The sequence below is a fragment of the Labeo rohita genome, chromosome 19, assembly GCF_022985175.1.
Source record: "Labeo rohita strain BAU-BD-2019 chromosome 19, IGBB_LRoh.1.0, whole genome shotgun sequence".
In the NCBI taxonomy this organism is placed as follows: domain Eukaryota; kingdom Metazoa; phylum Chordata; class Actinopteri; order Cypriniformes; family Cyprinidae; genus Labeo; species Labeo rohita.
The window spans coordinates 37,209,119-37,237,078 of record NC_066887.1 but is presented as its reverse complement, the minus strand read 5'-3'; the positions used below and the strand labels follow the sequence as shown (position 1 = coordinate 37,237,078).

Below are 27,960 nucleotides of genomic sequence, written 5' to 3'. Positions count from 1 at the left end.
TCTCCGCGCATGCGCAGCGGAGCAATCGAGGTCGCGCGCTGGAGTCACGAGCAGAGACGCGGGGGCGCGCGCAGCAGCAGCGGCAGAGCAGCGCGATCGTTCAGGAGGATTATCGGGAATCATGAGCGTGGGAAAACTGGTAAGATTGCGATGAAAACACACTCTCACTGGCGTTATAACGCGCTGTGACACGACACGAGCTGAGAAAAGACTAAACGCAAAAGTGTCGCAGTTGTTAGTTGATCAGTTCTGAAATAAATCTCTGTGCGGGTCGTTTTGCAGGTCGGATTTCGCAAGCTGGTGTGTAAATACAAACTATTGAACTGTCCTGTGTGTTCACATCAGTGTCCCACACGAGAAAAACAATTAAACACAATAAAAAATCTTTATGAGGGGTTATCAGAGGCATATACGTGTGTTTTAATGTAGAGTAATGAGCATAAAACTTTATAATGTGCTGAAATCATTAAAGCATCTGTCTGTTAATATCTGCTGCTTAGGTTCTTTAGCAAGATCCATAATAATTCAGGTTATATAATTAAAATTCAGTTAGGTTCATGGTTATTATAGTAAGTTAAACCATAAAAAAACTTTTATAATAATATAATAATATAATAAACTTGACAATGCAATGTTTCTCATTTATATTTAATTTACCTTGACGTGCTAAAAAAAACTTAAATTGAAATAAAAGCTATACAAAAATGAAAAGGACAAAATGGCAAGAACATACAGTAAAATTTAAATAAAAATGGCTATAGTAGTATCTCAATGAGACTACAACACTCCTGATTAGATTTTGTGTTATTATTGTCATTATTAATTCATGCATGTGTGTTTATGCATTTTGCAGGTGTGTTTATCCAGTGCACTGCATTAGTGCATTCAAGGCATTTTATAAATCATAAAACTGATAATCAGAGACTATTTTAAAGGTCCACATGATTGTGAAATACAGTGTTTACTGTAGTACAGACAGTGTTTTATATCTGTGTTTACAGTTTTTGACGTTGGTCAGTGAGTGCCTGTTGTGTTTGATTATGTCATTCTCACAGTCAGATGCTTTAATGATGGTCAGATATTCAGCGTGATGAGGAAACTCCGCAGCTCTGGCTGCTGTCCCGTCCCGTCCCGTCCCGACCTGACACCCTGTTAACCCTGTACACACATGTACTCACATTTACCACAATAACTGGTGTAAATAAGCCAAAACAACTAAAAATCAACCTATTCCTGGTTTTAATTCTCATTCTTAACAGCTGTTTAGTTTGTTGTAGAACCAGGATTCACACCATCACGGAAAACCTGCATATATGAGGAAGACTGTAATATAAGATTTTAAAAGTGTGTTTTCTAGACATTGAAATTTAATGAAAAATATTCAGATCTATAAAAGGCATGGGCATTTTTATAATGAATGTATATTTTTCTAGTTATGCCAAGCTCTAAAATAATTTACCGGGTAAACATTATGAGTAAAAATGTTTTAAATTATTGTTATCCAGTCAATCAGGAGCAAATTTCATTAATTAAAATGAAATTCATTGGTGGAAACCGTGAAGAATATTGAGCTCTAAAACATATGGAATCCTGAAATGGATTTTTTTTTTTTACATTTGAAAAAAAAAAATAAATAAATAAATATGCATTGTAAAGGTATTCATAATACACTGTAATGCATTATATCTTTGCATAAATATTTGTAACCAAAGTTAAATGCATTATAATATATGAAGGTTTGTTTGTCTGTGTTTTAATGCATTATGCTTTCCAAAGGTGTAACAATGAATAGATGAGTGTTAGAATTGTGGTTAGAATTATTCATGAGATCATGCAATGCAATATAAGGTGAATTACAAGCCGCAATTATGCATTCAAACTACCTTTATAATGCATTAAATTGAAAGGCTTTAAGTGTTACCAAAAAAGTCAGAAATATGTGATTTTGAAATTATGTAAAAGAGTCAATATTTGCACATATGATATATTTAATGTAAATGTATGAATCATCTATAATATAATATTAAAAAGTTTATTTTCTTATAGTATTAAATATTTTATAATATTAAAGTTTTATCAATTATTTATATTTATTCAGTTATTAATATTAATTCAGTTGAGGTCGTTAACTTAACAGCCTATTATTTTTGTCTTGTATGTTTTTGTCCAACTGTCAAATAAGTTTGCTGCTTCAAATCAAAGTTTGTAAAACTTCACCTGAATTTCTGCTGTAAATGCTGTAACTTTACAAAGGCAGTGAAGTTGAGACTGAAAGAGCAAGTAGAAAAAACATTAAATTATCATTGTTAAAATGGATGGAGATTTGCAGTGCAGTGCTGTCAATGAGATGCTCTAAATAATTAGTTTTTATAGTTAAGGTGTTGTGTTCAAGCCAGAGTTTAAAATGCTGTGATTGTACTCGTAGCGGCTTGGTTTGCTTAACAGTTTTGTAATGTTTTAGCACAAGTTCATTTGGGGAAAAATGAATAGAAAAAATATTTCCAAAACTTCCAGAAAGTGTGCGGCACCAGTGCACTCTTTAGTATTATTATATTATTATTTATATATTATTAGTAGTATTAATAAGGCTGTCAATGTGTGTACTTCAACACTTTGTGTGTGTGTGTGTGTGTTTTGTGTGTGTGTACTCTAGGTGGTGTGTGTGTTGGTGTTGGCCGTGTGTGAGGCGTATGTGTTTCAGGCCGGTCGTTCGTCAGGAGAGATGGACGACGCTCCATCACAGATCAGAGGTCAGTCTGTCTCCACACATCAGTATTATTCATGTATGTGTTTATCGCATCAGACTGACGAATGGCTGTGTGTGTGTGTGTGTGTGTGTGTGGGGGGTCAGATTTTTCGGGGTCCTGTAAGGGTCGTTGTTTCGAGCTGATTGAGGCGGAGCCGCCCAACTGCAGGTGTGATAATCTGTGCAAGACGTACCTGAGCTGCTGCTCCGACTTCGATGAGCAGTGCCTCAAAACTGGTGAGACACACGCACAACAATATACACATAAAAACACACAACATGCATGAAAAAATGCACACTTTTCCCAAACTGGGATAATGAGTTGATGAAAAGCTAATAATAAAATTATAGTGAACCATTAAAATACATAAACAATTACAAATAAAAAGTCATAATTTAACACTGCTTGTGTTCAGCGGGAGGGTTCGAGTGTTCACGGGAGCGCTGCGGTGAGATCAGGAACGAGGATTACGCCTGTCACTGTTCAGACGACTGTCTGCAGAGAGGAGACTGCTGTACCAACTACAAATCACTGTGCAAGGGTCAGACACGCTCACACACAACATGGGTCAGACAGACACACACACTGTTACACAGGATAGACTCACACACACACACACACACACACACACAACATGGGTCAGACAGACACACACTTAATACTAGGGATGTAATGATATCAAAATCTTAAAATACGATAATATCGCAGTATGAAGTCCATGATACAATATTTATTACGATATTTTAAAAAAAAGACAAATGAAGACTTATAACATATGAAAATTTTGTACATTTTAAAGTTAAATTATTTGATCTAATGCCCTTTGAGAGTTCAAAATGAAGAGCTCAAACCCTAAAAAACTAAGAAAACATCAGTAAAACAAAAAAGTTGGTGAATTGACTTGTACCTGATCTTTAAAGGGGACTCAACCCTCTTTTTATTTGTAATATACTGTCTCAGTCTAAATTGCATTCACACTGGTGTTTTAGAAGCCAAAAAAAAATTAGAATATAATAGGGCTGTCAACGTGTGTGTGTGTGTGTGTGTGTGTGTGTTTGTTCACTACTCACTGCTGTGTGTGTGTGCACTTGGATGCATTAAATGCAAAGCACAAATTCTGAGTGTGGCCACACATCACATCCTTTTCTTTCCTTTATATATAAATACACATACATACGTACATACATACATAAATACATGTATGTATGTAATAAAACAAACCAAAAAATCTATATATATATATATATATAGGGGTGTAACGGTACACAGATGTCACAGTTCGGTACGTACCTCAGTTCGAGGATCACGGTTCGATACGACTTCGGTACAACAGAAAAAAAAAAAAATCTACTATGCTACGTTTCTTTTCATTTATTTTAAACAGACAGTAGTACAAATTACAATTTTTACAAATTACAAACCTACACGTGAAAATAATAAATATTATATCAAATTAATGTCATATATAGGCTATAAAATCTGCAGTACATATATACATACAAGGAATAAATACTTGAAATACATTTCATTTAGTTAACTGATAGACAAGGGAAAAAAACTGTGCGACACGTAACGTAGCCTATATTTGCTGAGTTTCAGTTCAGTTTTGTGTTGAAACTCAAATGGCAGAAATTGACACTCTATTTGTTTTTTCAGTTGATTTTGCTGGTGTGAGGAAAGTTGAAGTAATGGTGCCGGCGCACACAAACACAAAACATATCAGTTCCAGGCGTCTAGCGTTGCTAACTTGACAACGCAGTTGGTATTTTATCAAAATAAAACACAGTAAACCAAACATCAGCGCCCGCCTCACTGTGTCCCCGTTAGAACGCGACTGAAGTACAAAGTCTGTAATTTACATAATAAATAATAGTTTAGCATTTGAATGCATCACAAATATGGAATTATTATGTAATATTTGGATTTGTGCCGAATGACAGAGGTAGATACGAGAGCACAAAGCTCCATTTCACAGACAGTTAAGAGCACAAAGCTTTAATGTAACGTTATACTCCTGTGTCAGTGAGAGACGTGATCAGAATCAGCACATGGTCACTGTCTAGTGGGCTTTGTTTTTAAGTATGCAACTCATGGCATTCACTGTTCTTCTGCGGTCTGTTATCAAACAACGTTGCATTACTGCAAGCGCCCCCTTCTGGACTGAGGGTGAATTGCCTGTATTCGTTGTAAGGCCTCATGCACCAAATCGAGATGCCCGTACCGTGACGGTTCGGTACGAATACATGTATCATTACACCCCATATATATTATATTTTAAAACAATTGCACTGCAAAATAAATGAAAACGAATATTTCATAGGTGTATTATTTTTGTTTTACAGTACAAAAATTGCAGCAGTACTTTCTTCATTTCAACATTTGACAGAAGTAATTTGAATTTGGACCGCAGAAACGTTACCCATTTAAACCACTCACTGTCAGCAATTCATGCTGCACTTTGAAGCTTTATTTTAGTGGAAAACTCCAGCTTCAGTGAAAACAGGCTTACAAAAACGCGTCTCGCTACAGATCTAGTGAAATGCTGTAATCATCAATCACAAAAATAAAGCATAATGACCACCATGACTGGTTGTGTTCCCAAACACGCGTTAAACTCACAGCACATGTAATAAACGAGTTCACTGCATCCATTCACTGTGAACAGAGTCGCTCTGAGGAGGGAAAAGCACCGGATCATGGATTGCTTTGAAACGCACAGCAAAAACAGACGGGATTAAGGGAATAAGCCATGCTTTGGGTTTTAGTTTGTTTGACAGATACTGTGCCGAAGCATAATGGCCCAAAACACAACTTTAAACACCTTTTATGTTAGAAAAAGAAGTTTAAATATATTTTAAAAACTACACTTTTTGCCCAGAAGAACTATCGTTTCATATCGTAATCCAGTCAGTTTTGCTATCGTGATATTGATAATATTGTTACATCCCTGATCATACACGGGTCAAACACATGCACAATCACGCACACAGGTCAAACAAGCACATGGTTAAAGTTTAATGGTTTCAGGTAATTAGAACTGCTTTTTGATTTTTAAAATTGAATTTAACCATTAAAACAGAATCCAGAAATATTAAAACAAAACCAGAATTTGGGGAAAAAATTCATTTCATAGGGCTGTAATTATATTTCAACCTGATTATTTATTATGAGTGTGTGTGTGTGTGTGTGTGTGTTGTAGGCGAGAGCTCCTGGCTGGAGGGCGACTGTGAGGAGATTCCGAGCCCAGAATGCCCTGCAGGGTGAGTGATGATGCTGGTGTGTGTGTGTGTGTGTGTGTGTGTGTGTGTGTGTGTGTGTGTGTGTGTGTGTGTGTCTCATACATACTGTGAGCTTGTGCACTCCATCTGCTCTTGTGTTTGTGTGTGTTTTTAAAGGTTTCTCCGTCCTCCTCTCATCATCCTGTCTCTGGATGGTTTCCGCGCCTCTTACGTGAAGAAAGGGAAGAGCGTCTTACCCAACATCCACAAACTAAGTACAGAATCTCATCTCTACATCACACTAATCCCACAATCCCTCACTGCACACACACACTGACACTGGGCCTCAGTCAGATGCTGCATATAATGTCATACGAATAAGAGACAGCTGATCAATCTGTTGTGTCCAACATTCAGCCAGCAAAACACTTAAAACACGTCTTTCAAGAAAAAAAATCTGGGACCTGCTGGCCGATGTAGTGGTTAAAAATGAGAAACCAGTAAAATCATGTTAAGTGGAATACATTTTATAAGTATTAAATGCGATGAGATGAAAGCAATTGTGAATTTTTTATGTATGGTGCCTTCAGATCCTCCTGGGAAGTTAATTAAAATATTTTAAATATTTTAGTAGTAGTCGTAATTCTGATGTCAAAATCGTTAAAACGGGTCATTGGATGCCCATTTTCCACAAGTTGATATGATTCTTTAGGGTTTTAATGAAAAGTCTACAATATACTTTGGTTAAAAATTCTCAATGGTTGTGTAAAACAACACCCTTTTTACCTTGACAAAATCAGCTCTGCAAAAATCAGGGAATATTATTTTTACAAATTAATTAAAAACCACTGCATGTATTTTTATCATTATAGGGTAGATTTGTACATACACTGACAACACACATTAATGTTCAAACAACATGAAAAAGTGAACTTTGCATCCCATGACCCCTTTAAAGTAATTTGGTCAGAACTCTACTTTTACCAAATGATGGATAAAGAATGCACTTTGGTATATTTTTGCTTTTTTCTATTTAGTTTATGAAGGTGCTATAAATTTAAATTTATATATTTTATCGTAACCGTACAGTACTTTATATGTGCAACTTGAAAATGGGGAAAAAAACTCAATTTATTTTATGGAGATGCTTCAGAACTGAAAAAAAATTATACGATAAATGTTTTAATGCGAGGCACTACAGGTGAACAGGGTAAAAAATTAAACTAACAGATCTCACCATACTTCAACAATTGATTGATTACACTAAGAATTGCAAACATTTTTTTTGTATTACAAGTTTTCTGAAATGTTATGCGAATTAAGCATTATACTATTAAATGTGCACAGTTTTTAGAATATAAATCTGAGCTTTGGATAAAGTCTTTTTCATAATTCTTGTGTGATTTTTTTTTTTTTTTTTTTTTTTTTTTTTTTTTTTTTTTGTCGTATTCAACTTCCGGATTTCTCTTTTTATCACTCCATAGAAATTACTCAGAAAATATTGTCAAGAGACAGAAAACAAACACATTTTTACCATGATTTTAGGAGTAAAATACATTTACACGCATACATCTGAAAGCTGAATAAATAAGCTTTCCATATCCTAATATCATATCCTATTAATATCAATGTTTTTTGTCATTAAAAGAAAAATCAATCATCTTGACCCATACAATGTATTGTTGACAAATATACCCATGCCACTTAACACTGATTTTGTGATCCAGGGTCACAAATATGAACAAACCTTTAGAATATAGAGAGAAATAAAACTGTGAAGTTTGGTGCTTGTAAGAGAAAAAACCTCTAAAAGTATGGATTGGAATTGAAATCTACAGACGCAAATAAATAAAGTACAATAAAAGAAACACGTGTGTTTTCAATGTTTTCTGTGCACTAGATTGAAAGAAGAGACATGATATGGAAGCAAAACAGATTGAAATCTCAAAACTAAAAAATGCATAGAAAAATGTTTGACTGTAGTGTCTCGCCTAAATGTCAATCATTAAATAATTTATGAAACTGTTTCACTGCAGCGTAACTATTTAAATTCAAAAAGATCTAAATGTATCAAATGTTTGATATGTCTAGCATTATTCTGGAAATGACATGTATCATTAGTAACCCTAAATTGTATAAATATATACAGAAATATTTGCTTATATCATTCCACTGTCACAGACATTCATACAGTAGGACATCTGTAGAGCAGCTCACACTGACAGTGACAAAACATCCGTGTTTAGTGACACTGTTGAGCGACGTAATGTGACTGAGCTCAGAATCGAGGTCGTGTGACCCGCAGCTGGACGAGTCATCCAATACAAACAAACATCCAACAGTACAGAAACTCCCATCATACCTTCTAATGAAATATGGCATCTTCTGTGACTGCAGTGTGTCAGAATGGGACAGGAGCAGAGGCTTATTTAAACGGTTTCATGTGTTTGTTTGGTAGGATCGTGTGGAACCCACTCCCCTCATATGAGACCCATGTACCCGTCCAAAACCTTCCCGAACCTCTACACGCTGGCCACGGTACCAAACGCACCTCACAGCACTGCAGACAGATTCACTCAGTTCACTCAATACACAGATATGACTGAAAGAGATGTGCACATAGAAATAAATTCTGAAACTGATTATATGAAGCAGAACGTGTCTAATTTCCAGCATGGTTTGCTTTGGACTCTATAAGAAGAGTAAACGTTGAAATTAAGCATTTTAAATGAACACATAAGGGGAGATCTGTTAGTGTTTCATGTATTGTTATGTTACGATTTAAAGGGTTTCATTAAAGAATTTTTTTGAAAAAGTTTAAAAGTTTATTGAAACAAAAAGAAAATGATATATAACATAGTTTGCATAAACAAAATTTAGCCTTTTTTTTGAACATTGGGATATAAAATAATGTTTTATAGTGTTAAAGGAGAAGTCCACTTCCAGAACAACAATTCACAAGTAATATTCTCACCCCCTTGTCAACCAAGATGTTCATGTCTTTCTTTCTTCAGTCATGAAGAAATTGTTTTTTGAGGAAAACATTTCAGGATTTTTCTCCATATAATGGTCTTCATTGGTGCCCCGATTTTGAACTTCCAAAATGTAGTTTAAATGCGGCTTCAAAGGCTCTAAACGATCCCAGCCGAGGAAGAAGGGTCTTATCTAGCGAAACAATCTGTCATTTTTTTTCGGAAAATATATTTTTTTTTTATACTTTTTAATCACAAAAGCTTGTGTAGCACCGGTTCTGGCATGTGCGTTCACGTACTATTGAATCACATCGAAAGGTCACGTGGAACTACAGACCCAGTGTTTACAAAGCGAACAAGCAAAGACTAAGAAAGTGCAAGTAAGTCAAACGCTGTTTACAAACAAAAAGGTACAACGTGTTGGACGATTCTGAAGTTGTAGGAGAAAATAAGATGAGTTTTTCAACCTACTCCGTGCACATACGATGAACTTAGACGTGATTCGTAGTAGTGATGGGAAGTTCGGATCAATTTACCGACTTGGACCTTTGAGTCTCGTTCAGCAAAATGAACAAATCTTTTTTCAAGTCATTTCATTCATTTTAGCAAAATCAGCATCACGTGACGCCCCATAAGATGAACGAATGACTTGGAAAAACCCAAAGACTCAAAACAGGTGAACTAATTCCAGTACAGAACCTAACAGGATGTTGCGCATGCGCGACTGAACGAATCACTCCCCGAGACGACTCGTTCTTCATGAGTCACATTAAAGATTCATTCTAAATGAACGAATCGTTCAAGAATGACCCGTGGACGCACATCCCAGAAGCCTGTGCTACACAAGCTTTTGTGCTTAAATTGTATACAAATTTTTATTTTTCGAAAACGATGAGTGATCGTTTCGCTAGATAAGACCCTTCTTCCTCGGCTGGGATCGTTTAGAGCCTTTGAAGCTGCATTTAAACTACATTTTGGAAGGTCAAAATCAGGGCACAATTGAAGTCCATTATATGGAGAAAAGTCCTGAAATGTTTTACGACTGAAGACAGAAAGACATGAACATCTTGGATGACAAGGGGGTGAGTACATTATTTGTAAATTGTTGTTCTGGAAGTGAACTTCTCCTTTAAGTCCCCCCCATACTTTAATTTAAAAAAAATATATATATTTTATTTTTTTAAAAAGTAAATATTTTTTACTGTATGGTAGATTTATCTGGACCTATACTTTTTAAAAAAATAAATAAATGCATAAAACATTAGATTTAAAATAAAAACACTTTTTATTAAGTAGCTTTAAAAGAATATAAGACCAGCAAAAAAAGCTGTGGCACGTCTCCACCAAATATGTTTGTAAATTGAAAACACTTGTGAATAAGCTCAAAAATTAACAAACAACAAATTCGTATGAAATGGTTTTAATTGGAGGCCAAATTTGATCTCTGAATAAAAGCATTTTACTTGCTTGTGTTCTTTCTCAGGGTTTGTATCCCGAGTCTCACGGGATTGTGTGTAACTCTATGTACGATCCCGTGTTCAAAGCTCATTTCAGACTGAGAGGACGAGAGAAGCTCAATCACCGCTGGTGGGGCGGGCAGCCCGTGAGTCACGACTCCACCCACACACGGCTCTCAGCCAATCACTGACGAGGCGGTTTACATAAGATTTATAATGTCATCTGCATATTTAAAATGTAAAGCATGTGATTCTGTATCTGTGAAGACGTTTTTTATTCTGTGCAGGTTTTACATGGGAGGCTCAATTTGGGTTTGGATGGAAAGCCTAGCAAAGTTTGAAGTGGTTCATGTTTAATAATTTAGAGTATTTTTGTCTGTTTGTCATCTCAGATTTGGATCACAGCAGAGAAACAGGGCGTGAAGGCTGGGACGTTCTTCTGGCCCTGGTGAGCACAGAGATCTCAGTCCAAATGTGCTAAATCTAGATCTGTAAATGAAGTTCTATTCTAAAATCAGTGTTCTGCTTTTGGAGCAAAGCTCAGAGTGTCACTGCCAGAGGCTCATGACACAAACAACACATGATTCAAACAAAGACCTTTCACACACACTGCTCATTCAGAGCGTCTCAGTCTGTCCCGCGCTACGTGTTCTTCTCTGAAGAGCTTCACTCGCTCGCGTTCTGAAGATGAGTTCAGCCGCTCGTGAAGAAGAGCTCTGACGTCTGTGGCATTGTTTGTGAAGTGCTGAATGAACCCGTCTGTCTGTGTCTCTGTAGGGTGATTCCTCTGGAACGGAGGATCCTCACTATCCTGCAGTGGCTGCACCTGCCCGATGACGAGAGGTGCGTCAGTTGACTATTAAATGGGGAAACAAAACCTTCTTATGAGGAACAGTTAAAGCCCTGGTTCTCATTACCGGAATGCTCACTTCACTTCAGTACTGATAAATATAGTGACTACTATAACGATAATGTAGAGTGAAAACTGTGATGATTACTATGATGATAATTATAGTGAAAACTGCAACATTGCTGTAGTGATTACTATAATCAGGGATGCAGGGATAAGGTTTTGTTTTGTTTTGTTTGAAGAGTTGGTTTGGTGCTCACACTGCGCACAGTGTGACCCATTAAATATAGCTATGAAAAAATAAAATAATAACAATACAAATAATAGTATTATTGCACTTTTTGTTAATTTTTTAAATAAATGAAATAATGAATAAAGTGTGATAATCCTATTATATTTTAAAGTAAATGTGTATTAAATATTTTTAATTCACCTTTATTTTTATATAATTTTTTTTTTATTTTATTATTTTATTTATCTCTTTATTTTGGCAGGCTGCCGGCAAATGTGCTGCCAAGTCACTTCATCATTTTTGCGTTTCCGTCTGAAACCAGCAATGTGTAGCCTATATTTATACTGCATTACAGTTAGTTGATCAAAAACGTGATTTGCATTAACATATGCGTTAACAGCTGTCAGAAATATTAGTATGCCAATGAGCGATCTGATCTTTTTGGTCGTGCATGTGCACCTGTACACAACTTATGTGCGCCCCAGACCTTAATGATTACTATAGTGAAAACTGTAATATTCACACTGATTTTTTTTTTTTTTTTTTACTCCTAAAAACATGGTGAAAATGTGTGTTTTCTGTTAGTTGACAGTATTTTCTGATTTATGATAAAGATAAATCCAAAACATGTCAGCGAAATCACACATGAATTATGGACCAATGTTCAGATTTGTGCTCTGGACATTAATGCAAATTGTGTATATTTAAATAGAGAATGCCTTATTTCCGTACAACATAACATTATTTATGAGCATAACTGAAAAAAAAAACAACAACTTTGTGATAAAGTGCTGCTTAATGATTTATATGATGTATTTTTCAGGCCGTATGTCTATGCTGCCCACTCAGAACAGCCAGATGCATATGGACACATCCTGGGTCCGCTGAGCAACGAGGTGAAACACACACACACACACACACATGTTTGTTTTTGTGAATTGTGGGGACCTTCCATAGACTTCTATAGTTTTTATACTGACCAAACGATATTGTCTATCCCCTAACCCAACACTAACCCTAAACCTAGCCCTCACAGAAAACATGTTTGTATCGTTACACTTTCAGATAAACATCATTTACTATTTTTAATAATTTTTTAACAAATTTTTTAACCTGCGGTCCCCACAATGTCAAAAATTTCTGGTTTTACTATCATTGTGGGGACATTTGGTCCCCACTATGTAGCAAAAACAAGTACACACACACACACACACACTTTGATTAGTGTGTGACATTTAGAGGAGTGTAAATATGAAATTATTTGAATTTTTTGTGTGTGTGTGTGTGTGTGTGACAGCTGGATAACACTTTGAGGAAGATCGATAACATCATTGGTCAGCTGATGAACGGCCTGAAACAGATGAACCTCCACCGCTGTGTGAACGTCATCCTGGTGGGCGATCACGGTACGACTGCGCTCACACACGTGACACGTGATCTCTGATTGTTCTAGGATAGAAACGCACACATGCATGCGTTCACGTACCTTAAGTCAAAAGTCCACATTAAAAATCTGTGATTTAAAGTTGACTCTAACCTTGGAAATAAACCATTTTATAGGTTTGAGAAATTTTTAGTAGTGACGTGTGACCTCGTTTCACAACAGTCAGATGAGAAGCTGATCCAAATTGTCATTTCACAGCAAATGTTCAGTGTCTTTGTGTGTGTGTGTTCAGGGATGGAGGAGTCTCATTGTGAACGAACTGAGTATTTGGGCTCTTACGGACTGGATGTTGATGCAATCACACTGATCCCAGGATCCTCCGGAAGAATCGGCCCCAAAACCGCCAGCACACCATGTGAGCACTCAACCTAAAATACAATGTTTTAGACAATATTTGAAGAGTTCAGATACAAAAGCCTCTAAATCCATCTGATGTATTTCTTTAAAATGAGCATTTCTTTCTGGCTACGTTGTATAGGTTTCTATGCAAGTACTGTTACTTCTGATTGGGCTGAGGCTGGAATTTAGCGAGTTTGAAGTGAAAGTATCTGATAGACGTATACCATGTGTCAGGAGCCTTCACTCAGTATCATTATCTCATTTTTGACCGACATGGCTTTTAGCTGGTTTTGCATTTGAACTCTTCATTTATTTTCTTTATGGCATCCTTTTGAGAGAATTTTCAGAGAGTTTCTAAATTTGTAGAGATATTCTTTAGCAATTTTGTTAAAAAATTGTGGATACTGTGTCAAAATTCTAATCAAATTAAGATCAAAGTGTCTTGCCGAAACGCTTTAACATTCCACACTTTCAGTTTAAAAACTTGCTTTAAGGAGTAACTAATCAGTCCAGTTTTTAAGCTGAAACGGTTTTACTGTTTAATACTAAAAACGAATCTAGACAGAAACAAATTTTCGTCATTCATATGCTATAATTTTTGCAATGTTCAAATGTGTACAACTTAAACCATTTTAAACTTGAAAAGGATTTGGGTGAATTGGACCAGGGGTCACCTGAAATTAAACCTTAAGTTCATCAGCAGTGTATACGTTTATGTTGTCACTTTATATCGTTTGAATATGACTATTTGTAGTTATGATTAAATAGGTGGTTATAATTTATAATGGCTGTAATTCAGGTCAAATATGTGCTAAATGAACTAATGAATTGTCTGTTCTGTTCACAAAGTCTATGTGTTATATTTATATGTTCATGTATTTGGCAGACACTTTTACCCAAAGCAACTGACATTTAAGGTTTACATTTGTTTTACTGTCTATTTTACATCAAAATAGACTTCAATGACTGTTTTCATTAAAATAAAGTTGATTTACTTGATTTAATTGGCCTATTAGCTCATTAAGTTTTAAAAAAGTACATATTTTAGAAATGTTTATCATTTTTTTTTGTATTTTCAGAATATTTTTTTATTAAAAAAAAAAAAAAAAAAAAAACATTTTAAATATGTAAAGATTAAAAAGGTGTAATTGAGTACAAACATTGTTTCAACAGTAATCTACTGTAAATTATACAGTATAAATTCTTCCAGTGTGGTAATGAAGACACTTGCATATACACAATCTATACAAAAAACATTCAGAGGAAACTTTTTATACTTGCACGTGTACTGATTTTAGTGACTTATTTCTTCATGTTTCAGATGATCCGAAGGAGATCGTAGCTAATTTAACAGTAAGTCCATCAATCCCATCCTTCAGACTGAATCACTGTGGTGTTTGTACACCGTACTGAATCTGACCTTTGACTTTTGACTTGTTTTCAGTGTAAGATGCCCAATCAGCACTTCAAGCCGTACCTGAAGCAGCACCTGCCCAAACGCCTGCATTACGCCAACAACAGACGCATCGAGGACGTGCACCTGCTCATGGACAGGAAGTGGCACGTGGCCATGTGGGTGTCACCGTGTGTGCTGGAATCATAGTTTAGGACATATTCACATCTGAAATGAGACAAAATTTAGATTTTAGTGCTCAAAATTATATATATATATATTTTATACTGTTTGAAAGAGTAACTTGTAACTCTGGTGATTCATGGTCATCATTCAATAAGAAATGTGATTTCCTCACAAAAAGCAATTTTAGCTGACATTAATAGTGAGATGTGATATAAGTGATGTTTTGACGTGTTGTGTTTGAGAGCAGAGCTCCTGCTGCCTGCGGCTTCTTTGGAGATCATGGCTTTGACAACAAGATCAACAGCATGCAGGTAAATCAATCAATCAATCAATGCATTCATCTATCCATCTGTCCGTCTTCTCATTGTTGTGTTCTTCTCATAGACGATCTTTCTGGGATTTGGACCGAGCTTCAATTTTAAGACACAAGTGCCTGTTTTTGAGAACATTGAGCTGTATAACGTCATGTGTGGTGAGAAAATCCTGCTGTGCTTCCTAAAATAGTGTTTGATTATGAGAATCATGATGGGTTGATGAAGCGTGTGTGTGTGTGTGTGTGTGTAGATCTGCTGGGTTTGACTCCGGCTCCTAATAACGGGACTCACGGCAGTCTGAACAGCGTCTTAAGGAACCCCCCCTACACCCCCACACAGCCAGAGGAAGTGGCATCACCCACGCCTTTAGCCTCGCCCTCTGAGGTGACCCATGACCTGGGCTGTAACTGTGACGATGAGGTCAGTAACACATGACAAAAACACGTGTGTTCTCTACAGGTCAGTGGACTGAATCTCTTCTCCTTCACAGAACAACATTGAAGAAAGTTCCCAGAGGTTTCCTTCTGCTGCCGACGGACTGCTGAACAGTTAAGATCAGTTTCACTTTCACATCCTTCAGTAATGTGATGAAACAAGCAGGAAATACTTGTGTGTATGTGTGTATGCAGTATAATATGTGTGTATGCATTGGATTTTTACAACTAAAACCATAAAAAAAAAAAAAAAAAGTTGTCATTACTTCAAACGAAAGAAAAGTTAACTGAAAAAAAAAACATTTAATTTCAGCAGGGTTCATACAAGGTGCTTAAATTGCTTAAAGTACTTGAATTTGACTTTTTGAAATTTAAGGCCTGAAAAACCCTTGAAAATAGCAATATTCCTGAAAAGGTACTTGAAAAGTGCTTGAATTGAGTTATTTTCACACAAAATTCACTCAATTCAAAAAACAAAATACTTTTTTGACTTCTTTCAGTTAATAAAACTAGAAAAACGTGTAAACGTGACTGTAGACACGAAAAGAGGAACAGACAAACTGAATCAGTTGAGTGAATCATTTATGCTGAAACCCCTCTGATTGATTTAAACTCGCGACTTTGATTATTCTCTCAAGCGATTCAACTTCAGCATCGCTTGTAAAGCACATAGTGAGGGGTAAAACTGAGTTTTTCGAAACTCTGAATCTGTTAAACCATTGCGTCAAAGTGATTCACTGTTTCAAAGCACCCCAATTGGATTGCATATCATGAATCATTTCAGATTGGGACTTTGGAGCAGGTTCATGAACCATTTGATTCAGTTTGGGACGTGAGAGCGTGTATTGTGAATCATTTGATTCAGATTGGAACTTCAGAGCACATTTGCAAATCTTTTGCTTTATATCGGAACTTTGGAGTGCGGGTCATGAATCATTTGAATCGGATCGGAACTTCGGAGCATTTTCGCAAATCTTTTGCTTCATTTCGGAGTTCGAATTACGAATCATTTGAATCAGATCCGAACTTCGGGAGCGTGTATCTTGAATCGTTTGTTTCGGATCAGGATTTTAGAGTGGTTTTGCAAAAATTTTGTGCAGTTTTTTTTTTTTTTTTTTTTTTTTTTTTAATTAACCATGCATAGAACAACATAGAAAACATGCCATTAAGGCAGTACAGTTACAAATCCCTTAATTAAAATTAACCGTGGTTTTAATTTGAAAGAGAAGACACTGTTTGATAAGTGAGATGGACTGACATTCTTGAAAAGTCCTTGAAAGTCCTGGAATTTTATTTTTCACTATCTGTCCGAACCCTTTTTCAGATAGTTGCTATTTCTTTATTTGATCTTGTAGTAAACAAAATTATCACAACTTTAAGTACCATATTTGTATGTATATATGTACGTCTATCTATCAAAACGAATAAATAAAAATAATATAGACATGTTTAAAAACTCATAAATAAAAAGGACAAAAAATGACAAACTATATATATGGAACTGCCATCTGTGGTTAAAACACAAAACATGAAGTCACTTTTATGCAATCATTATTTAATATCTAATGAATCTGATGGTTAAGAATCTCTCTAATTACCAGTGATCACCATATGAAACGGATCTAGACAGTCACAAAATAAAAACAACAAAACAGATATTAGAAATAATATCATCTGTGCCATTAAGTCTCATATTTCTGTTGATCTTGTTTTGGTACGGGCTCTGAACGTCGACATTTTTATGTAATATCTTAGTAAGCGAGGAATTAATCTATTGTCCAGGTAGAATGAATGAGTGTGTGATTCATTCATGATTCTGATTCTTGATTGTGTGCATGTGTGTGTTTGCGCAGACGTCACACACCTGCCGTTCGGCCGTCCAGCCGTTCTCTTCCAGACGTCTTACGCACAGCTGTGTCACTCGGATTACTGCAGCGGCTACAGTCACGTCCTCAACATGCCGCTGTGGAGCGAGTTCACACTCACAGCACAGGTGAGCAGGCAGCTAACGAGCAGATGTGTTTGTCTGAGCCACAGCATGACACTCATTGTGTGTGTGCGTGTGCAGGTGGAGGTTCCAGCGGTGTCGTCCAGCGAGTGTGTGAGAGCAGACCCTCGTCTCGATCTCACACACACGTGCAACTCTTACAGCCAGGAGCCCGACGTCACACACGCGTTCCTCTACCCGCCGGGTCAGTCACACATGTCTGCTGATCTGAAATCACAGTGTTATTCCACTGAATGTAAAATAATTAAGATTTAAGATTTTCTTTATTCTGAAAATACTAGTTAACATTATCGCATTGGACTCAAACTTACTGACTTTGTTCACACAGGTAATAAGTACTTCTCTGAATTTTTTTTTTTTTTTTTATTATTGTAATTTTTTTTGTGGCTTTTATTTCACCTAGTCACACTTGTGGTGTTCCTGGTCAAAAATGACCAGACTGCTTATAAATCTCTCATTATGCTAAATTATCACCAAATATTGGATTCAATCTTTTTGTCAACTTGTTTTCTTTCATTTAGGACTGGTTTTGTGTTTCTATTTGCATCTGCTTAATCGTAGGCCTCATTTTTCTGAGAGTAGGCACCTAATTTTAGGTCTGTGGTGTTTTGACTGAAGATGATTTACAGGTAAATCTGCTGTATGAGATTCTGTTGAATGACTGCTGTTGATCTCTGTAGATTTCTCTGTTGCGGCTGAAGCCAGATATGAAGCTTCACTCATCACAAACACAGTTCCCATGTATCCCGCCTTCAAGAGTAAGTACTGTACTGCTAACGTTAGTTTATGTAAAAATATGATTTGCAAATGCGTGAGCTCATTCACACCGACTCAAAATCTGCAGCAGATGCATAAAGTTGTGCTTCTGGAGTCAAAGCATTGAGCATGTGAAAAATTTGTGAAAACTGATTTTTTTTTAAAAAGGCCGTTTTAAAAACCACAAGGCAAGAAGGTCTGAAAATGGGTACAAATCCATACACATTACAGTTTCTACATGTAAAATTGTTCAGGAATGTGCAAATTTGCATTAGTGAATATGAGCCATTTTGTGCATGTGAATTGACTAATGCACTTGTGAAGAATATTTGGTAAGAAAAAAAAAAAAAAAAATATATATATATATATATATATAGAAGCTCCATGCAACTGCTGCAGTTCACACAGAACAACATGAGACTGAAATCATGAAACATCAAACCTAAGAATGAACATGCTGAGAAAGAAATTAAATAGACTTCTGTGTGTGTGTGTGTGTGTAGGGGTGTGGAGTTTCCTGCAGAGGGACGTCCTCAGGAGATACAGTCTGAAGAATAACGGCATAAATGTGATCATGGGACCCATATTTGACCACGACCATGATGGAGTGAGAGACACGGAGGAGAAGATCAAAGAGTGAGAAACGCACAACCCTGACCCTCGTGATATATAAACATGTTAATTTATTATGTAAAATTATTATTTTTTTAAATAATTATAATAAAATTATTAATTAGGGCTGTGACGGTTGCAATGACAACCGCGTCACCGCAGTCGATGGTTGCCATCGGCGGTACTGCACGTGATGTCGCAATCTATAACAAGCATAAAATACAGTGTTTCTACAACAATTATTCTGCCGTGGCTGTGTTCTGCGCACGCAAATAATATTACACTCTTTACAGTTCCGGGTGATATATTACGCTTACCTTTATGAGCAAAGATTACGGTGTATTTCATTTTTTTTTTTCTTTTTTTTTTGCAAGTGATTGCACTGGCCCCTCCATGCAAAACGCATTTAGCTTCCCCTCTCCAACAAACAATTGTATACGCATAATAGCGTGCATTTATCCAAGTTAAACGTTTAAAATAACATTGTGATGCTTGAAAACTTTATTTTAGGCAAGTCGTGATGATTTGAGAAGGCAAAATTGATCAAACATAGGCTGTGATCAACTCACTGCCTGCCTCTGGCCGCATGTCGTTAGGGCAAAAATCTTAATTTAACAAACAAAAATGTTCCAAACACATTTCTAAATTAACTTTATAAAGAAACGAAAGAAATATAAACACGTTCCTATTAAAAACAAAACTGAGCTATTTAATGGATTCAACAGTGTAATGGGAAAGATGGAAAAATAAAGGCTCCAGAATTTATGCAACAAATGTTTGTTTAAAATTTACTGTTCTTGTTTTGGCTACTTTCTTATTTAAATGTATCATTTCTTTGATATTTACTTTAGTGTTTTGTAGGCTGAAATAAACACGCATGTTTGTTATGTTTCAAAATTATATATCAACACTGCGCCACCGGCGGTAGTTGGTCCATTACCACCGCGGTGGAAAAAATCTGCCACCGTCACAGCCCTATTATTAATTTCATTTAATTTATTTGTAATGATTATTAAATTATTCTGAATGCATATTTAATTAATTATTATTAATTTAAATATAATTTAATAACATTTTACATATTTTGTAATATAAAATGATTAAGTGCTGTATGTTTCTAAAGTGGTTTTCCTGTGTGTGTGTGTGTGTGTGTGTGTGTGTGTGTACTTGTTTTTGCTACATTGTGGGGACCAAATGTCCCCACAAGGATGTCCCCAAAAAAAATTGATTAAAAATAGTAAATGATGTTTATCTGAAAGTGTTGCAAACATGTTTTCTGTGAGGGGTAGGTTTAGGGTTAGGGTTGGGTTAGGGGATAGACAATATCCTTGGTCAGTATAAAAACTATAGAAGTCCCCCACAATTCACAAAAACAAATGTGTGTGTGTGTGTGTGTGTGTGTACTTGTTTTGCTACAAAGTCCCCACAAGGATATAAAATTTTTGACATTGTGGGGACCAGAATGAGAAAGCTTATAAATTACAGAATGAGATTTTTTGAGAAAGTAAAAATGCAGAAAGTTTTCTGTAAGGGTTAGGTTTAGGGGTAGGGTTAGGGTAAGGGGATAGAAAATACAGTGTGGACAGTATACAAACCATTGCACCTATGGAGAGTCCCCACAAAGATAATGAACCAGACATGTGTGTGTGTGTGTGTGTGTGTGTGTGTGTTGCAGGCATGCGCTGGGCTCCGTCTTCATCCCCACTCATTTCTACAGCATCATCAGCAGCTGTGAGAATCTGAATGAGACACTGGACGAGTGTGATGGAGATCTGAGAGTCACTTGCTTCATCCTGCCTCACAGAGCGGACAACAGCGAGAGCTGCAACGTCAGTAACACAAACAAACACTCATGCTAGTAACTTGCTAATAATATTAGAATCATACTAACAACGTTAATTATCTGTCTGTCTGTGTATCTATCTATCTATCTATCTACCTATCGTCTATCTGTCTATCATCTATCTATCTGTCTGTCTATCTGAAAGACTGCATCCAAACTTTAACCTTTTGAAACTACTTTAAACTTCAAACTATATCAAACTGAAAACCATCAAACGTAAAACTTTTTAAAACTTTTAAAACTTTCTGGTACGGCTTTCTCAAGCCAACTTCAAGTTTTTATTTTTATTTAATTATTATATAATATTATTATATTATATTATAGTTTTTTTTAATAATAGTGAAACAATTATTAGTAGTGAATAAAATGCTGTGTAGTTTATTTATATCATGTAGGTCTGATGTTTGACCAGCAGATGGAGCCATTTAGAGTCTAAAAAACCAGACCACAACATGCACTCGGACACACAAACACAGAGAGGGCTGTTAAATAAGCCACAGTGACACTGTTTTATGATTCACCAGAGTAAATGATACTAAATGTGTAATTATGTTTTTAACGTCATGGGGAAAAAGTACAATTTGGAAAGAGCTGTGTTTACTAAAGTCTGCGGTTCAGACAGTGAATCAGTGTTGACAGGCGAGCGTGGTTAAAATAAAACCTTAATAATAGCAGCTGCCTTCACTTTTTTACGATTACTTGTACATAACCTCAACATTAGCTCAACTCCTTCTCCTGAACAACAGTGGAGAGCAGATCATCTTAAAGAGACCTCAATGACAAACTCACGTTTGCTCAAAGATCAAAAGATGTCAATTAAAACTTTACCATTTCTCATGTAAATGACCTCAGCTGCTCCACATTCATAATCCAATTTGATCTAAGAATTTTTAGGAAATAAAATGACTTGTATAATTTATTTTCACACAAAATCTTTTTCCTTGGATGTGCCTTGAGCCCCGTTGTACCCCATATTTCTGTTTCGCCTTTGTGATTCTATCTTGGCTAGCATGGCATTAAAAAAATCAACATTTATTTTATAGCTCAAAACTTACTGGATGACGTCTATCGACATTTGACTATTTGGTTTTCAGTATTTGAATATTTGATTTTTCAGTATTTCGGTTTGATCATTTGACTGTTGGAATTTGAATATTTGTAAAATATTTGAATATTTTTAACCCATATAATCAAAACGTTTTTCAAATGATCCTTTCCTTTCCTTCCTTTCCTTTTTACAAGGTTTGTACAAGGAGCTTAAAGTGCTTGAAGTACTTGACTTTGACTTTTGGAAATTTATTGCCTGGAAAACCTTTGAAATATTTCAGCAATATAAGAGATACTTAAGAAGTGCTTGAATTAGTGAACTATTTTCACAAAATTCAAAAAACTAAACATTTTTATTGCTTATTTCAGGTAATAAAACTAGTAGCTAAGCCAGTAGTAGTATGTAAACATGGCTGAAGCTGCGAAAAGTGGAACAGGTCCGAATCAATTGAGTCATTTACCCTGGAACTGCTCCAGTTGATTCAAACTTGTAACTTTAGTCATTAATGTCAAGTGATTCACTAGCAAAAAAAAAAAAAAAAAAAAAAAACGCAAATTTAAGAGAGTCATACATTTTCAAATTTCAACATTGCTTGTTATGATTTTCGAAAATACGTAGTGATGGGTGAAACTGAGTTTTTCGAAACCCAGAATCAGTTAAACCATTGCATTGGAAAGTGATTCACTGTTTCATGAATCACTTGATTTAAATCTGGCCGTCAGAGCAGGTTTGCAAATCATTCGATTTAGGTCGGAACTTTGCATGTTGCAAATCATTTAATTCAGATCGGGACTTCGGGGCGGTATCATGAATCATTTGATTCAGGTTGGAAGGCAGTAGTAGTACTGACAGTGTTGTGTAAACGTGGCTGAAGACACGAAAAGAGGAATAGGAGAACCGAATAATGAAGGTATTTTTGGTGCAAAACAACTGAGCGTCTGTGACGGCAGAATTTGTAGTTGTAGAGAACAGCCACACGTGTGTAATAGTACATTTGAAGTCACAGACAGTTTTTTTTCTCTCCCACAAACACAACACAACAGTTACACCTTCTTGAATCCTTCATTGCAGGTACACAAATCCTATTCTGTGAATCACAAATCAAGAAACTCGTACGTTCGCATGTTTTGCTACTATTGCTGCAGTGAATATGGTGCAAAACACATTCACAAACGTGAAGTCACGGACAAATTTTGTACATCCGCAAATGCAAATTCTTGTAATGAGATTTGCATGCTTGTAGAATGTTTTCTTACATATATATTTTATTTTCTTGGATGCTTTTTCTAGCACAAACGCAAGTGCATAATGACAATGGCACGAATCTGCTGCTACGAGTCTCAAACGCTGTTTTTCAAGTGCAAATGCTCGACTTTTGCACCACATATCTGTTTGAAATATGGAGCAACAATGATTTGTGCATCTGTAGAGGCAACGCCGGGCACTCTTTAGAGATCAGAGAAGTTTGGCCAATCAGAAAAGCTAGTTTGTGTTGTTGTGTTAAATTTCCGTAATTTTGTAAGTTGACAAGCTCTCTGATGAGAAAGGCTGATGCTTTTTCTTTGCATCCTTATTCCAGAATTCCATCTGATCTCTGAATCTCAATGGCATTTGGTGCCACAACAGTTGATTCTTGGAATGAACCTGCAAGCACAAGAAAAAAAAACTGTTTACAATGTTTGTTTAAAAAAGTGTTTACAGAATTTGCCCCAACTGCCAGATCTTGTGCTGTATGCACTTTGAGATTAATAAAACACTATATACTATCTGAACGCACTTACAAGGAAGGTGCGTAATTAGTTAATAATCCATCACAAATCATTTAAGCTCCATTCCTTACAATGCATTCTTTTTAGATCAAACAGTAGAGCCAAGTCATGTCAAGTCAAGTCACTATTATTTATATAGCGCTTTTTACAAAGCAGCTTTACAATATTAAACAGGGAAATAGTGTGTCGAAATGGTGTGTCGTTCTCCTCTGGCCAGATGAAACCAGCAATTTAATTCTAGGCTGCAAGAAAGTCAGATCGTGCTGAGGACTCATCTGGTTCCTGTGGTCTTGTGCCGACGAGGTCTTCGCTGGGGATCCGTCTCTGGGGCTCTAGTTAACGTGGTGTCCGCTGACATTCAGGGCTGTAGAGGTCGTCTCTAGGTGTTGATCCATCATCTGGACAGACTGGATCTGGGTGGCTGCTTTGACCTGGGAATAAGAAAGAGGCTACTATTAGCATAGCTGCCATTCTTCTTATGATGGAACAAGTACATAAGGTGTTATGAGAAGTGTTTCAGGTTCTGATTGATTTAATTACTGTAGCCTAACAATCATTTTAACAGATTTGAATTATAAGAATATGTTGATGTGTTACGTGTAAGCAAGGTTAAAGAGATGGGTCTTTAATCTAGATTTAAACTGACAGAGTGTGTCTGCGTCCCGAACAGTGTTGGGTAGATTGTTCCAGAGTTTGGGCGCTAAATATGAAAAGGATCTGCCACCATAGCTGATTTTGATATTCTAGGTATTATCAAATTGCCAGAGTTTTGAGAACGCAGCGGACGTGAGGGACTATAATGTGATAGGAGCTCACTCAGGTACTGAAATGCTAAACTATTGAGGGTTTTATAAGTAATTAGCAAGATTTTAAAATCCATACAATGTTTAATAGGGAGCCAGTGCAGTGTAGACAGAACCGGGCTAATATGATCATACTTTCTAGTTAGAGTAAGAACTCTAGCTGCTGCATTTTGGACCAGCTGGAGTTTGTTTATTAAGCGCGCAGAGCAACCACCCAGTAAAGCATTACAATAATCTAACCTTGAGGTCATGAATGCATGAATTAATGTTTCTGCTTTTGACATTGAGAGCTTAGTGTTATATTGCTGAAATAATGGGGTTGATTCCCAGGAAATGGATAACAATTAAAAAAACAACTTTTAGTTTATATGGCATAACTTACCAGTTGATGTTATCACGTTACGACGGCCATCACAAGAAAACGCTCCGGCTGGAATGTATTGCAGATGACATGATCCAGACCACAAACTAGAAAGTAAAAACAAAAGATGTACTTGAAAACAGTTTGAGTCATGTAACTCAATACAATGTGTACCTAATGCAGCACAGTTTGCTTTGGATTAAAGCATGCGGCAAATGCATGAATGTAAATATAATGTAAAATCAAATGTATTTTGAGTTATCTAATATCAATAAAATTGACAGCCATGTGATGATTCTGCTCCTCATAGTCAGCATATGTGCTTTTGCGTGGAGAAATCTCCTGTAACAAAGTCACAACATCCTGTTAGTGTTATTATACTTTACGATTGAAAAAACGTGCAATAACAAAACTTAAAATAAACAACATTCATGACATTTGTTAGCCAAGATGACATGACCAATAGACTACAGCCTGTTCGCTGTTATGTGACGTCTGACATCAAAAAGGCAGTGTAGAATTATTATACTTCCCTGATTAATTCCCTGATTCAAAAATTAACTTACCAGCTGATGCAATCACCGTCACGATGGCTCCAAAATTCACCCCCAATGTTGCAGGCGATAAGATCCACAAAGTTGGTCATAACAAAACCGAAGAACTATAAAGAACAACAAAAACCTGATACAGTGTAGCTTTTCTGATTGGCCAAACTTCTCTGATCTCTAAAGAGTGCCCGGCGTTGCCTCTAAAGATGCACAAATCACTGTTGCTCCATATTTCAAACGGATATGTGGTACAAAAGTCGAGTGTGAAACTTGTCAACTGCAAGAGAAAAAGCATTTGAGACTTGTAGCAGCAGATTCACACCGTTGCTGTCATGCACTTGCGTTTGTCCTAGAAAAAGCATCCAAGAAAAAAATATATATGTAAGAAAATATTCTACAAGTGTGCAAACCTCATTACAAGAATTTGCATACTGATTTGCGAATGTACAAAATTAATCCATGACTTCACATTTTTAGTGCAGATGTGCGAATGTGTTTTGCACCACATTCACTGCAGCAAAAGCGCACGAGTTTCTTGATTTGTGATTCGTAGAATAGGATTTGCGTGCCTGCAATGAAGGATTCAAGAAGGTGTAACTGTTGTGTTGTGTTTGTGGGAGAGAAAAAAAACCCTACAAGTTTGCAACTTTTGTCTGTGACTTCAAATGTACTATTACACACGTGTGACTGTTCTCTACAACTACAAATTCTGCCGTCACAGACTCTCAGTTGTTTCGCACCAAAAATACCTTCATCTCGAAGTCATTTACGCTGGAACCGCTCCGACTGATTAAAACTTGTGACTTCGATCGCTGATTTCAAGCAATCCACAACCAAAAAAATAAAAATAATAATCGAATTAAAAGAGCCATTCATTTTTGAATTTCGACATTACGATTTAAAGAATTACGTAGTGATGGGTGAAATTGAGTTTTTCGAAAGCAAAGTGATTCACTGTTTTGAAGCGCTCCAATTGGATTACGTATTGTGAATCATTTGATTTAAATCTGACCTTTGGAGTGAGTTCGCAAATCATTAGATTAAGATTAGAACTTTGCATGTTGCAAATCATTTGATTCAGTTTGGGACTTCAGAGTGTGTTTCGTGAATCATTTGTTTCAGATCAGGTTTTTGGAGTGGTTTTCCAAAATTTTTTGCAGATTTTTTTTTAATAAACATTAGAAAACATGCCATTAAGGCAGTGCAGTTCCAAATCCCTTACGAAAATGAACCATGGTTTTAATTTAAAAAAAAAGACATTGATAAGTGAGATCTCTGACGTCCTTGAAAATCAAAGAGTAGTGCTTGAAAAGTCCTCCATCTGTCCGAACCCTGTTTTTAGCTCTGTGGCTCTTTTTTTAAATGCACACTAATTTCAGTCTCAGGTTTCTGACTCAGCTTGTTTGAACAGGAAAGAACACAGGCAGGAAAGCCACTGGATCAATAAAACCTGTAATCCTGTGTTTTTCCGCAGAGCTGGGAGGACGAGTCACGCTGGGTGGAGGATCTTCTGAAGTTGCACACGGCACGTGTGAGAGACGTGGAGCTGCTCACTGGTCTGGACTTCTACCGCTCCACCGTGCTGCCGTACACACGTGTGCTGACGCTCAAAACACACATGCGGACCTTTGAGGATGACGTGTAACGTGACGCACCCGACGCTTTCACTGTATAGTTTTATACACTGTGTCATATTTATTATTCACCTTCAAGCTAATAATGATGAAACCGTCTCACGGCTCACAACACACAACCGCAGCCCCACTTCAGCTTAAAGCTCCTCACGTCTAGAACGTTTTGTTCACGCCGTGACGCAATTACCACAATTATGAGATTCCTGCTGAGAAACGCGCTCACGTAAACTGGGCATTTTCAGGAATTTCACACTTGTACTGTGCAACGTCATGAAAAAACACCGAAAATTGCAATGGCTTTAGCAGTAAAATGTAGTTATTTTGTAATATTTCTGTGATTCATATAACTGCCTATTGTTAATGTTAAAGGAAACAGGATGGTTTAATATCACTGTTGTGCAGAGAAAAATAGACAATACGTTTAGTAATAATACACTTGTGTAATGACGCGGTAACACTTTATGATAAGGTCAAAATTAGTTAACAAACTGAAAAAAAAATGCTTCTAAAGCATTTGTTCAAGATTCTAAAGATTTCTAAAAGATTTCTATTGATTTTGTTCCTCAGTATTTTTGTCTGGTTTTCCAGTGCAAATATCTTAACATTTAGAAAATAAGCAAAATAACATGAGATATTAGGTCTTAAACTTAGATTCACCTCTCGAAAATCAACTGGAAATGTGTGTATTTTTAAGTTCACACTCCTAATTTTGATAAATTTGTCAGAAAGCAGGACTTTTGCTTCTCCAGTAAATGCATCTTGATTTAAGATGTTTATAATATTTGAACTAGACAAATATACTAAAGAACAACATCTTTATTCCAGTGCAGTTTTCAAAATTTACGAATACGTTATTAAAATAATATTATTCATAATATTATTATGAATGGTTGATTTTTTTTTTTTTTTTTTTTTTTTTTTTTTTTAAACTAACATTTACAAACACTAATAAATTCTTCAGCAAAAGTATTGCTCATTGTTAGTATTTGTTA

General features: G+C 36.2%; 1 protein-coding gene across 1 annotated transcript; it reads left to right on the top strand.

Annotated features, from left to right (window-relative positions):
• The first annotated feature begins 8 nt into the window (after nucleotides 1-8).
• Nucleotides 9-27,888, top strand: LOC127181625 (ectonucleotide pyrophosphatase/phosphodiesterase family member 2). Its single transcript, XM_051136437.1, has 25 exons — nucleotides 9-139; nucleotides 2,654-2,750; nucleotides 2,852-2,983; nucleotides 3,163-3,288; nucleotides 5,947-6,007; nucleotides 6,143-6,240; nucleotides 8,424-8,503; nucleotides 10,421-10,540; nucleotides 10,787-10,842; nucleotides 11,172-11,237; nucleotides 12,300-12,372; nucleotides 12,774-12,882; nucleotides 13,153-13,275; nucleotides 14,581-14,612; nucleotides 14,704-14,831; nucleotides 15,086-15,149; nucleotides 15,223-15,310; nucleotides 15,403-15,572; nucleotides 15,643-15,700; nucleotides 17,440-17,579; nucleotides 17,655-17,778; nucleotides 18,275-18,352; nucleotides 18,854-18,986; nucleotides 20,638-20,791; nucleotides 26,809-27,888. The coding sequence occupies exons 1-25, from the start codon at nucleotides 122-124 to the stop codon at nucleotides 26,977-26,979; spliced, it is 2,499 nt and encodes an 832-aa protein (XP_050992394.1). The 5' UTR covers nucleotides 9-121; the 3' UTR covers nucleotides 26,980-27,888.
• Nucleotides 27,889-27,960: the final 72 nt, after the last annotated feature.